We start from the raw sequence: 12,891 nt of genomic DNA, 5'->3' as shown, positions 1-12,891 counted from the left end.
GATCTCAGCTCATCGCAACCTCTGCCTCCCAGGTTCCAGTGATTCTCCTGCCTCAGCCTCCTGAGTAGCTGTGAACTACAGACACCTGCCACCACGCCTGGCTAATTTTTGTGTTTTAGTAGAGACGGAATTTCACCCTGTTGGCCGGGCTGGTCTCGAACTCCTGACCTTGTGATCCGCCCACCTCGGCCTCCCACAGTGCTGGGATGACAGGCATGAGCCACCGCGCCCGGCATGAATGATCATTTTCTAAAGACGCCTCCCGCCTGCCATCCTGAAAGCCACCAAAGCTGTGTTGGCTGCACTGGTGGTGACCAAAGTCATACACAAACTTGACTTTGTCTTCGTTGACTGAAACGATCTGTATGAATTCGGGGGTGGTGTGGAACGCTCCCGACAGACCCCAGGGTTTCCCGATGGGGATTCGGGGCCAGTGGAAGTCAGAGAGGTTCCCTGCAACTTTGGCGTCTCCGCAGGCCCTTCCCGAGCCCTGATCCAGCAGAGTCGTGGGGCTGACGTAGCCGTTGGGTGCTCCCCAGGACTGCGTGTTTCTGGATCTGGGGCACCTTCATTTCCCCATTTCCCGGGTGGCAACTGGGTACCAAAAGCGGAAGCAGGTTTTTGGAAATTGAGTCATTAGGTCCCAAAGAGAACCTATTCCAGCATGGACTGGATAACCCTCTTGAGGACCATCCTGAGAAATTCTGACGTCTGCTGTTACACCATGAAATAAACGGGAGACCTCCTCGGGAAAGGGGAAGAAAAGTGGTGGCTGGTGTCCACCGTGGCTGAGAACTTGAACCAGCAGCTCCAACGAGTGACATAGAAAATGACATATAGGCCGGGCGTGGTGGCTCTCGTCCATCATCCCAGCAATTCTGTGAGGCCGAGGTGGGCAGATCACTTGAGGTCAGGAGTTCAAGACCAGCCTGGCCAACACGGTGAAACCCTGTCTCTACTGAAAATACAAAACAATTAGCCGGGCGTGATGGTGCACGCGTGTAATCCCAGCTACTCGGGAGGCTGAGGCAGGAGAATTCCTGGAACCCGGGAGGTGGAGGTTGCAGTGAGCCAGGATCGCACCTCTGCACTCCAGCCTGGGCAACAAGAGTGAAACTCTTGGGAATTTGAGACCAGACTCTGAAACATGGAGAAATCCCATCTCTACCAAAAATACAAAAGTTAGCCGGGCGTGGGGGTGTGCCCCTGGAGTCCCAGCTACTCGGGAGGCTGAGGTGGATCACTTGAGCCCTGGAGGTTGAGGCTGAGTGACCTATGACTGCGTCACTGCACTCCAGCCTGGGTGACAGAGCAAGACCCTGTCCCTAAAAACTAAAGAAATATTGGCGACCGGGCATGGTGGTTCCTGCCTGTCATCCCAGCACTTTGGGAGGCTGAGGTGGGCGGATCACCTGAGGTCAGGAGTTCGAGACCAGCCTGGCCAACGTGGTGAAACCCCGTCTCTACTAAAAATACAAAAATTAGCTGGGTGTGGTGGCGTGTGCCTACAATCCCAGCTACTCGGGAGGCTGAGGCAGGAGAATCGTTTGAACCTAGGAGGCGGAGGTTGCAGTGAACCAAGGTGGTGCTATTGTGCTCCAGCCTGGGCAACAAGAGCGAAACTCTGTCTCAAAAATATATATATATACACACACACATATATACACACATATATGTATATACACACATATACACACACACACCATATATACACACATATACACACATATACACACGTATATATGTATATACACATGTGTACACATATACACACATATATACACACACTATATATATACACACACATACATACACACATACACTATATACACACACATATATGCGCACACACACATATACACACATACATATACTAGGCTTTGGTGTGAGAGCAGCCGAGGGGCTGCCTGGCTTGCACAAGGCAGGCTGGCCCCTAGTGGGTTGTTATCCTGTTCGTAATTAGTGAGCTGTGAGAGGTCAGTGTTTCCCTGGGTCTGTAAGGGGCCCAGACGCCACAGCAAGGAGAATACAGAAATAAAAAAAACATATTTCGGGCTGCCGTGGTGGTTCCTGCCTGTCCTCCCAGCACTTTGGGAGGCTGAGGTGGGGGGATCACTTGAGGCCAGGAGTTCCAGAGCAACCGGGCCAACAGAGCGAGAGCCCATCTCTATTTTCTTTTTTTTTTTTGAAATAAGTCTCACTCTGTGACCCAGGCTGGGGTGCAATGGCAGGATGTCCGCTCACTGCAACCTCCGCCTCCCGGGTTCAAGCGATTCTCCTGCCTCAGCCTCCCGAGTAGCTGGGATTACAGGCACCTGCCACTATGTCCGGTTAATTTTTGTATTTTTAGTAGAGACGGGGTTTCATCATGTTGGCCAGGCTGGTCTTGAACTTTTGAACCTGTCAACCGCCCGCCTCGGCCTCCCAAAGTGCTGGGATCAGGCGTGAGCCACCGCGCCCGACCACCCCATCTCGATTTAAAAAAAAAAAGAAAGAAAAAGAAAACATATTATCGGTCCTATGATCCCCAATATTTGGCCCCAACAAAGTCACGGTACTTGGAAGTAGGGGGTGAAACTTCAGCCCCCGCGTCCTGAACCCCCACGTCAGCACCAAAGCAGCTTCTGGTTGAGAGCGATGACGTCCCCGACAAAGCTGTCCGCTCCGACGAAGTCGCCCGCGATGACGTTGGTGCACCGTGAGCCCGGCCCCGGGTGCTGCTCTCGGACCCACGCGCTCAGCCGGGGAAGGTTGGGCAGCGTCATCTTCTCCAGGGACTCGGACGGGTGCGCCAGGACGTACTGCAGGTTCTCCGTGAGGTTGGTGCCGGCCACGAACAACCCTCCTGCAACAGGGCGGTGGGGGACGGGTTTACACCGTCAGGTGCCTCACCTGCCCGTTGATCCCCCTAGTCACATGGTTGGACGTTCAGATCTCAGGAATTCGAGTTGGAAAGCATCACATCCAACAAGGAAATCAGGGGAACTTCGGTGGTGGGTGGGGCCGGGCGTGGTGGCTCACGCCTGTCATCCCAGCGCTTTAGGAGGCAGAGGCAGGCAGATCACCTGAGGTCAGGAGTTTGAGACCAGCCTGACCAACATGGAGAAACCTTATCTCTACTAAAAATACAGAATTAGCCAGGCGTGTTGGCAGGTGCCTGTCATCCCAGCTACTCGGGAGGCTGAGGCAGGAGAATTGCTTGGACCTGGGAGGCGGAGGTTGCAGTGAGCCGAGATCGCGTCACTCCACTCCAGCCTGGGCGACAAGAGCAAGACTCTGTTTAAAAAAAAGAGACATTCCTGAAGTCTAATCTGGTTCACCTGTGAGGGCGAGAGACCAAGTTGACAAAAGCTGCTCCTTTGCCCGGCCGGTGAGCTGGGTTTTACGTTGACCCCGTGGGATGCAGCAGGACCGAGACGGCCGCACCTGCCACCATCCCCTCAGGGAGGACCTTCCTTCCTCCAGCCCTCGGGCTCCTGCCAGTGCTGCCTGCACCTCACAGCCCCTCGGTGGCTCTCTTACAAAAATTGTGAAATTCACATACTAGAAAGTTACCTTTTTTTTTTTTTTTCCAAGACAGAGTCTCGCTCTATCACCCGGGCTGGAGCGCAGGGGCGCGATCTCGGCTCACTGCAAGCTCCGCCTCCCGGGTTCCTGCCATTCTCCTTCCTCAGCCTCCCGAGTAGTTGGGACTACAGGCGCCCACCACCACGCCCGGCTAGTTTTTCGTAGAGACGGGGTTTCACCGTGTTAGCCAGGATGGTCTCGATCTCCTGACCTCGTGATCCACCCGCCTCGGCCTCCCAAAGAGCTGGGATCACAGGTGTGAGCCACCACGCTCAGCTGACACGAGGAGTTTGAGACCAGCCTGGGCAACACAGTGAGGCCCCTTCTCTATAAAAGAATTAACTAAAAAAATAAAGAGTGCTGGCCGGGCGCGGTGGCTCACGCCTGTAATCCCAGCACTTTGGGAGGCCGAGGTGGGCGGATCACAAGGTCAGGAGATCGAGACCACGGTGAAACCCCGTCTCTACTAAAAATACAAAAAATTAGCTGGGCGCGGTGGCGGGCGCCTGTAGTCCCAGCTACTCGGGAGGCTGAGGCAGGAGAATGGCGGGAACCCGGGAGGCGGAGCTTGCAGTGAGCCGAGATCGCGCCACTGCACTCCAGCCTGGGCTACAGCGTGAGACTCCGTCTCAAAAAAAAATAAAAATAAAAATAAAATAAAGAGTGCGTTCACATTGTGCAACTCCGACCTCTCCCTAGTTTCAGAACATTCTCATCGCCCCAAAAGGGAGACCCCGTTTCCGTGAAGCAGTCCGTCCTCATTTCCCCTCCCCAGCCCCCGGCAACCACTCATCCTCTTTCTGTGTCTGCATTGGCCTGTTCTGGGCATTTCGTGTAAACGGATTCACACACTATGTGGCCTTTTGTGTCTGGCTTCTCTCACTGAGCGTGATGTCCTCAAGGTTCATGCCCATCAGAGCCTCGTTCCTTTTCATGGCTGCATAATATTCCACAGCGTGGATGGACCACACCTTGTTGATCCCTCCTCCCACCAATGTATGTGGACTGCTTTCTCCCTGGGTGCTTTTTTTTTTTTGAGACGGAGTCTCGCTCTATCGCCCAGGCTGGAGTAGAGTGGTGCGATCTCGGCTCACTGCAACCTCCGCCTCCCGGGTTCCTGCCATTCTCCCGCCTCAGCCTCCGAGTAGCTGGGACTACAGGTGCCGCCACCACGCCCGGCTCATTTTTTGTATTTTTAGTAGAGACGGGGTTTCACCGTGTTCGCCAGGATGGTCTCGATCTCCTGACCTTGTGATCCGCCCGTCTCGGCCTCCCAAAGTGCCGGGATTACAGGTGCAGGCTTAACCACGCCCAGTTCCTGGATTCCTTTTAAATTGTTTTCAGTCCACGTGGACCCAGCCTCCGGCAGGGCGTCCAGGAGGCCGTGTGGAATCCACCCCCAGCAGGCGCGCCCTGGTACCTGGGCGGCCGCAGCTCTTCATGGTCTCCAGGTAGCGGATGAGGGCCTCGGTCTTCGCCGTGTTTCCCCACCAGTAGGGGATTCCTGGCCACAGCTCGCAGTGCCGGCCCAGGGAGCTCTCGTCCTCGTAGGAGACGATGACCTGCTGTCCTCGGGACCACAGCTGCCGCAGCGTCGGCAGCTCCTGCAAGGGACCAGAGTTAAGGGTGCGGGGGAGAGAGGAGAGCCGGGGATACGGGGGGCACCCGCGAGAGAGGAAGGCTGAGAAGTGTGGACGCCGGAGAGGGAGGACGGCCCGACATGTGAGTATAAACCGAAAATGAAATTCTGGCCGGGCGCGGTGGCTCACGCCTGTCATCCCAGCACTTTGGGAGGCCGAGGCGGGCGGATCACAAGGTCAGGAGATCGAGACCACGGTGAAACCCCGTCTCTGCTAAAAAACATACAAAAAATTAGCCGGGCGCGGTTGTGGGCGCCTGTAGTCCCAGCTACTCGGGAGGCTGAGGCAGGAGAATGGCGTGAACACGGGAGGCGGAGCTTGCAGTGAGCCGAGATCGCACCACTGCACTCCAGCCTGGGCGACAGAGCGAGACTCCGTCTCAAAAAAAAAAAAAAAAAAAAAAGATGCAAAAACTAGCCAGGCGTGGTGGTGTACGCCTGTCATCCCAGCGACTCGGGAGGCTGAGGGAGGAGAATCGTTCGAACCCGGGAGGCGGAGGCTGCAGTGAGCTGAGATCGCGCCACTGCACGCCAGCCTGAGAGACAGAGCGAGACTCAGTATCAAAAAAAATTTTTCTTTTACTTTACAAATGTTTTAAAAGGAACATTTGTAGCCAGGAACAGATGTGCACACGGGGGGCCCCGCGTACAGAACGGGGCAGGCACGTGTCTCTGCCATTCTGAGGCTGCTGCCTGGGCCCCTGGGGAAACCACACGGACGCTGACCGGGGGTGGGGGCTCCATGGAGCCAGGAAGATGCTGTGTGTATGTGTGTGTGTGTGTATATATATACTTTTTTTTTTTTTGAGACAGTCTCCCTCTGTCGCCCAGGCTGGAGTGCAATGGCGCGATCTCGGCTCACTGCAACCTCCACCTCCCGGGTTCAAGCCATTCTCCCACCTCAGCCTCCCGAGTAGCTGGGATGACAGGCGCCCGCCACCGCGCCCGGCTAGTTTTTTGTATTTTTTAGTAGAGACGGGGTTTCACCGTGTTAGCCAGGATGGTCTCGATCTCCTGATCTCATGATCCGCCCGTCTCGGCCTCCCAAACTGCTGGGATGACAGGTATGAGCCACCGCGCCCGGCTGGCACTGCACACATTTCCAAACCCGTCACGGGAAGCAGTTCTCAACAGGGTCCCTCCCGCACTGCGGGAGAGCCGGGAGCCCCGTTCAGCAGCTTCGCCTGCTACAGGAATCATCGCAGCACCCACACCCGGGGCGTGGCAGACGGAGTCTGAGGGTCACGATCCCCCTGCCCCGGGACAGACGTGGGGACGTCCTTCCCCCTCCTCACCCCACGAGGACACAGCATGTCCCCGAAAATATTCTTGATGCAGGCGACCAGGTACTCGTGCAGGTCCTCGCTCAGCCCCTCGAAGTTCCTGCAGGCCAGGATGACCACCTCACGCGGGTGCCGCTCCAGCCACTCCGAGATTTCCGTGAGTGTGTCCTGGGGAGGGCGGGGGGCCGGACTGAGTCCTGCATGACTCTAACACGGGGAAGGCCGGGCACGGTGGCTGACACCTGTCATCCCGGCACTTTGGGAGGCGGAGGCAGAGCCGGGCGGATCACCTGAGGTCAGGAGTTCGAGACCAGCCTGGCCAACACAGTGAAACCCCATCTCGACTAAAAATAGAAAAATTAGCGGGGCACAGTGGCACACGCCTGTCATTCCAGCTACTCGGGAGGCCGAGGCAGGAGAATTGCTTGAACCCGGGAGGCGGAGGTTGCAGTGAGCCAAGATCGTGGCCACTGCACTCCAGCCTGGACGACAGAGCAAGACTCCATCTCAAAAAAAAAAAAAAAAAAGCAACAAAGAAATCCCCGTCACGGACTCCCAGGGGTCAGCGTCTCCTGTCTGGGTCTGCAGGTGACGTCCCCATCCCATTAAAGGCCGAGCATCTCCTGTCCAGATCTGCATGTGGCTGTTTCGTCCCCACGGGAGCTTGGCCACCTCCGGCTCTCCCCGTTGCGTCCCCCTCAGCCCGGCCGCACCTCCACCAGGGCCGTCGTGTACACCATGTGGACGAAGTGCAGGTTCTTCTCCGAGCCCTCCAGCATGTGAGCGATCCGCAGGTCCAGGTACCGCACCCCGGCGTCCAGCTGCTCCGTGACGTCCAGCGCCTGTGGACAGAGGCTGCCGTCAGGTCGGCCTGGCTGAGCGCCGCGTCTGGGGGCTCAGGGACGGGCTGTGGGATTGTCCACCCACACGTCCTGCTGTCCAGGGGGACGTTGAAACAACAGCTGTTTGTTGGTGCTGGGAGCTCTGCAGCCACGGGGACCACCTGCCCCCGCCCTGACACGGGTCTCACCCACGTCCCTGCAGGTCCCCAGTCACCCTCTTTCCAGCTGTCACCAGAAGGGGCTGCAGTTGGGGCAGAAAGAAGGAGACAGGCCGGGCACACGGTGGCTCACGCCTGTCATCCCAGCACTTTGGGAGGCCGAGGCGGGCGGATCACGAGGTCAGGAGATGGACACCATCCTGGCCAATATGGTGAAACCCCGTCTCTACTAAAAACACAAAAAACTAGCCGGGCGTGGTGGCGGGCGCCTGTGGTCCCAGATACTCGGGAGGCTGAGGCAGGAGAATTGCTTGAACCCGGGAGGCGGAGCTTGCAGTGAGCCGAGATTGTGCCACTGCACTCCAGCCTGGGCGACAGAGCGAGACTCCGTCTCAAGAAAACTAAAATAAAATAAGCAAATAAAAACAGTGTTCCCCTCTCCTCTGCCTTTGGGAAGGGGGCTCTGGGTGGGCAGCAGGTTTTGGTTTTCATCCTGTCTCCCTGGCTGGGATAGGGGCTGCGTTTTGCTGCAAAGCCACAGTCACCATCTGCCTCCTGAGCCCACAGGGCACCACTCAGACCCTACCTGGGTGACAGACCATTTCAGCACCACGGGGCGCGTGATGCAGGGGAAGGCCTTGTTCAGCAGCTGCAGCAGCCGGGACTCCTCGTGCGAAATGGGGGACTTCTTGTTCAGGCAGTAGGTCATGGTGTCGTGGCTCCCTGAGAGCAAAGCACACGCGGACATGTCACCATCGGGCCCGTCCCTGCCACCTGCTGTGAGGTGCTCGGCCGCCCGCCCACAGCACGGGCACAGGCATGGCGGGAGGGGTGGACGCCGTCCCCCAAAACTCACGTCCCCCAAAACTCTCGTCCCCTGGAACCTGGGAACGGGATCTGTGTGGAAACCGGGTCTCTGCAGATATTGTGAGGTTGAAATGAGATCATCCTGGAGTAGGGCAGGCCCCAAATCCAGTGACAAGTGTCCATGTAAGAGACAGAGGAGGAGACACAGACACAGAGGAGGAGGCCACGTGGAGACGGAGGCAGAGACTGGAGTGATGCGGCCACAAGCCCAGGGGATGCCTGGAGCCCCCAAGAGCTAGGAGAGGCAGGAAGGAGCCACCCCTAGAGCCTCCAGAAGGAACTGAACACAATTTAAATGACTTGAGTGGTGATCACCAAAAGAGCTGTTCAAGTCCTAACCCCCCCAAGAACCTGTTTGGAAATAGGGTCTTTACACATGCAATCGAGTGAAGGCTCTCAAAATGAAATCATCTTGGCTTTGTGGTGGGCCCTAAATGCAATGACAGGTGTCCTTAGGAGACACAGACCCAGAGGAGGCCACGTGGAGACGGAGGCAGAGACTGGAGTGATGCGGCCACAAGCCCAGGGATGCCTGGAGCCCCCAGGAGCTGGGAGAGGCAGGAAGGACCCTCCCCTCGAGCCTCAGGAGGAAGTGTGGTCCTGCCCATATCTTGTTTCAGATTTCTATACCTAGAACTGGGAGAAAGTTAATTTCTGTTGTTTGCCGTCTCCTAACGTGTGGTCACTTGTCATGGGAGCCGCAACAAACACAGATCTTTGTGGAGTCTGACTGATGGCTGACGTTTGCATTTGCTGCCTATGACACGTAGTTGTTGTTAAGATACGTATATTTAAATGTATACAAATACGTTTATGAATATAACATTTAAATATCAACGTAAATATTGTGTATATACAGATATGTATATATCTGTATATATACAACTGAAAATGTATATGTATATATGTATATACACATATACATGTATATATACACATGCACATATATACATACATATATACACATACACACATATACGCATATGCACATACATATATATACACATATACACGTATACATGTATATATACACATGCACATATATACATACACATATATACACATACACACACATATACGCATATGCACATACATATATACACATATACACATATACACGTATACATGTATATATACACATGCACATACAACATACATATATATACACATATACACATATGCACATACACATATATATACGCATATACACATATACGCATATATATACATACATATACACATATATACATACACGTACATATATACATAGCTGTATATATACACAAAGATATACATGTATATGTACTCATATGCACACATGTACACATATACACATAGCCTCATGTGTACACACGTCTGTATATGTGCATGTGCATATATGTGTGCATAAGTACAAATGTGTATACATTGTGCATGTGTATGTGCCTTATCTACATGTGTCCATGTGTAGGTATATGTGTACATGCACATATACCTGTGCGTGTGCATAGGGGCAAGCGTCTATACATACGTGTATGCATATGTGTCTATGTGCATGTATGTACATGTTTGTGGACGCATATGCATGTATGTGTATGGATACCTGTGTGTGCATATGTGCAACGTTACATATGGATATACATGTGTGTGCATGTGTAGGTGCATCTGTGCATGTGTGTGTTCATGAATATGCATAAGTATGTGTGACACATCTGCACATCTGCATGCATATGTGAGCCTACATCCATGTAGACATGTGTGCATGAGTATGTGTGAGCCTCTGTCCATGTATACATGTGTGTGTACATGTGTGTGCTTATGTGCATGTATACATGTGCCTGCATGGGCCTCCATGTGTGTGTATGTGTGCTTCCATGTGCATATGTGTGGGTACGTGCATGTGTGCATACGTGTGTGCATGTATGTGTTTATAGGTGTATGCATGTGTGTGCATTTATGTGTATGTGTGCGCATGCATCTGTGTTTCCATGTGCATGTGTGGGTATCTGCATGTGTGTGTGCATGTATGTGCATGAATGTGTGTGTGCGTGCCTGAGTGCATGTGTGTATGTATTTGTGTGTGCATGCATGTGCATGAATGTGAGTGTACGTGCCTGAGTGCGTATGTATTTGTGTGTGCATGCATGTGTATGTTTCCGTGTGTGTGTACATGTGTGCATGCGTGTGTGTGCATGCACGTGTGCCTATGTGTCTATGTGCATCTGTGTATGTGATATGGTTTGGCGGTGTCCACACCCAAATCTCATCTTGAACTGTAGCTCCCACAATTCCCAGGTGTCATGGGAGGGACCTGGTGGGACGTCACTGAATCTTGGGGTGGGTCTTTCCCATGCTGTTCCGATGACAGGAAGTCTCTTGAGATCTGATGGTTTCAGAAAGGGGAGCTCCCCGGCATACGCTCTCGTCTGCCACCAGGTAACCCGTGACTTTGCTCCTCATCCACCTTCTGCCGTGACTGTGAGGCCTCCCCAGCCAGGTAGAATGGTGAGTCCATTAAACCTCTTTCTTTTATAAATTACCCAGTCTCAGACATGTCTTTCTTCGCAGGGTGAGAACAGACCAACACAGTATGCACGTGTGTGTGTGTCTGTGTGTATGTGTGCATATGTGTGTGCGTATGTGTGAATGTGTGTATGTGTGCATATGTGTGTATGTGTGCATATGTGCACGTGTGCATGTGTGCATAGATGTCTGTGCATACGTGTGTACATGTGTGCATGCCTCTGTGTGTCCATGTCTGCGCATGTCCATGCCTATGTACATATGTGTATGCACGTCAGTGTGATTTGCAGGATTTCCCCACACCCAGGATTGCTCCTACAGCCAGCATCTCCACTGGGGAACGCAGAGGTAACAGCCCCCGCCCCACCCCACCCCACCCTCACCTGGGATGGAGAGGTGGTGTAGAGGCACATCCCAGAGCTGGGGACACAGTGCCGACATCCAGTCCTCGTTCGCATTTCTGCAGCGCAGGTTGGAGAAGCTGCTGGAAGTGCTCACCTGCCCGCCCATCGGAGGTGAACCCTGGGCAACCTGAGGAAGAAGAAGAGGAGAGAGAGATTTTTTATGGTTAAAGTTGTGCTGCTTACACAGGGGTCATGGCTTCCCCTGGGAGGGGCTGGGGTGGTGGAGAGTGTGGGGTGGAGATCAGACTTCCTGAGAAAGGGGAGAGAGGGGCCGGGAGCGGTGGCTCACGCCTGTCATCCCAGCACTTTGGGAGGCCGAGGCGGGCGGATCGCGAGCTCAGGAGTTCAAGACCAGCCTGGCCAACATGGTGAAACCCCCTCTCTACTAAAGATACAAAAATTAGCCAGGCGTACTGGCGGGGACCTGTAGTCCCAGCTACTCGGGAGGCTGAGGCACCTCGTGATCCACCTGCCTCGGCCTCCCAAACTGCTGGGATGACAGGCGTGAGCCACCGTGCCCAGCCTTCTCCCTTCCTTCTTTGTTGCCTAATAAATTCTCCGTTCCTTAAAACCACTCCACGTGTGTCCACGCCATGTCATCTAAACTGGCGCGAGACCAAGGACCCGGGTGTCCCTCCAGTCACCGGAGCCGTAGCAGTTTGGTGCATTGGCCGGGAATTCATTCACGAGAGCGGTGAGGATGGGACGAATGTCACCCTCAGATCTGTCCTTTAATCTCAGGGTTGTCGTCCAGCTATCCTACCGCAAAGCTTTCCTTCTTCCCTTCCTTCTCTATCCGCGGTCTCTCTGTCGAATGCACGGGAATTTTTACAGCCTAGGGAAGGAATCCTGTTGGGCCACACCAGGAAATGCTGTCGACCAGGGATACAGCTCAGGCTTCCAGGAATACGGTTCTCTCCTTTCCCCCTAAGTAAAGTTACTTGGTACTAATTCTCTAGCAGGTGCATGGTATTTCCTTTTTTTTCTTTTTTTTTCTTTTTTTTTTTTTTTTTGAGACGGAGTCTCGCTGTGTCGCCCAGGCTGGAGTGCAGTGGCCGGATCTCAGCTCACTGCAAGCTCTGCCTCCCGGGTTTTTACGCCATTCTCCTGCCTCAGCCTCCCGAGTAGCCGGGACTACAGGCGCCCGCCACCTCGCCCGGCTAGTTTTTTGTATTTTTTAGTAGAGACGGGGTTTCACCGTGTTAGCCAGGATGGTCTCGAACTCCTGACCTCGTGATCCGCCCGTCTTGGCCTCCCAAAGTGCTGGGATTACAGGCTTGAGCCACCGCGCCCGGCGCTTTTTTTTTTCTTTTTTTTTGAGACGTTGTTTCGCTCTTTTTGCCCAGGCTGGAGTGCAGTGGCGCGATCTCAGCTCACCGCAACCTCCGCCTCCCGGGTTCAAGCGATTCTTCTGCCTCAGACTCTCGAGTAGCTGGGATGACAGGCACCTGCCACCACGCCCGGCTAATTTTTGTATTTTTAGTAGAGACCGGGTTTCTCCATGTTCGTCAGGCTGGTCTCGAACTCCCGACCTCAGGTGATCCACCCACCTCAGCCTCCCAAAGTGCTGAGATGACAGGCATGAGCCACCGCGCCCGGCCAGTGCATGGTATTTCTAAGGCAACAGCG

General features: G+C 54.1%; 1 protein-coding gene and 1 long non-coding RNA gene across 16 annotated transcripts in view; one reads left to right on the top strand and one right to left on the bottom strand.

Moving 5' to 3' along the window:
- Window positions 1-2,170: 2,170 nt before the first annotated feature.
- The window catches only part of LOC722886 (PI-PLC X domain-containing protein 1), a 29,328-nt gene continuing 18,607 nt past the window's right edge, over window positions 2,171-12,891 (bottom strand). For 14 of the 15 annotated variants that reach the window (XM_077989746.1, XM_077989748.1, XM_077989747.1 and 11 more), the window contains 6 exons: window positions 11,242-11,389; window positions 8,076-8,212; window positions 7,203-7,331; window positions 6,502-6,657; window positions 4,988-5,171; window positions 2,171-2,845 (listed from right to left, as the gene is read on the bottom strand). In XM_077989746.1, the coding sequence (XP_077845872.1) occupies window positions 2,607-2,845; window positions 4,988-5,171; window positions 6,502-6,657; window positions 7,203-7,331; window positions 8,076-8,212; window positions 11,242-11,368 (972 nt within the window). In that variant the 5' untranslated portion in view covers window positions 11,369-11,389 and the 3' untranslated portion in view covers window positions 2,171-2,606. Of the gene's footprint in view, window positions 2,846-4,987; window positions 5,172-6,501; window positions 6,658-7,202; window positions 7,332-8,075; window positions 8,213-11,241; window positions 11,390-11,978; window positions 12,411-12,891 lie in introns of those variants that run through there. The other variant, XM_015126856.3, reaches the window with a different exon arrangement.
- On the top strand, window positions 6,509-7,915 carry LOC144338867 (uncharacterized). The gene is made up of 3 exons (XR_013413254.1): window positions 6,509-6,646; window positions 7,078-7,354; window positions 7,534-7,915. It is a non-coding gene; the product is annotated as an uncharacterized LOC144338867 (long non-coding RNA).

This window comes from Macaca mulatta, chromosome Y (assembly GCF_049350105.2).
Source record: "Macaca mulatta isolate MMU2019108-1 chromosome Y, T2T-MMU8v2.0, whole genome shotgun sequence".
Classification (NCBI taxonomy): domain Eukaryota; kingdom Metazoa; phylum Chordata; class Mammalia; order Primates; family Cercopithecidae; genus Macaca; species Macaca mulatta.
The sequence above is the reverse complement of the archived record's forward strand: the minus strand, read 5'-3'. Positions and strand labels throughout refer to the sequence as shown.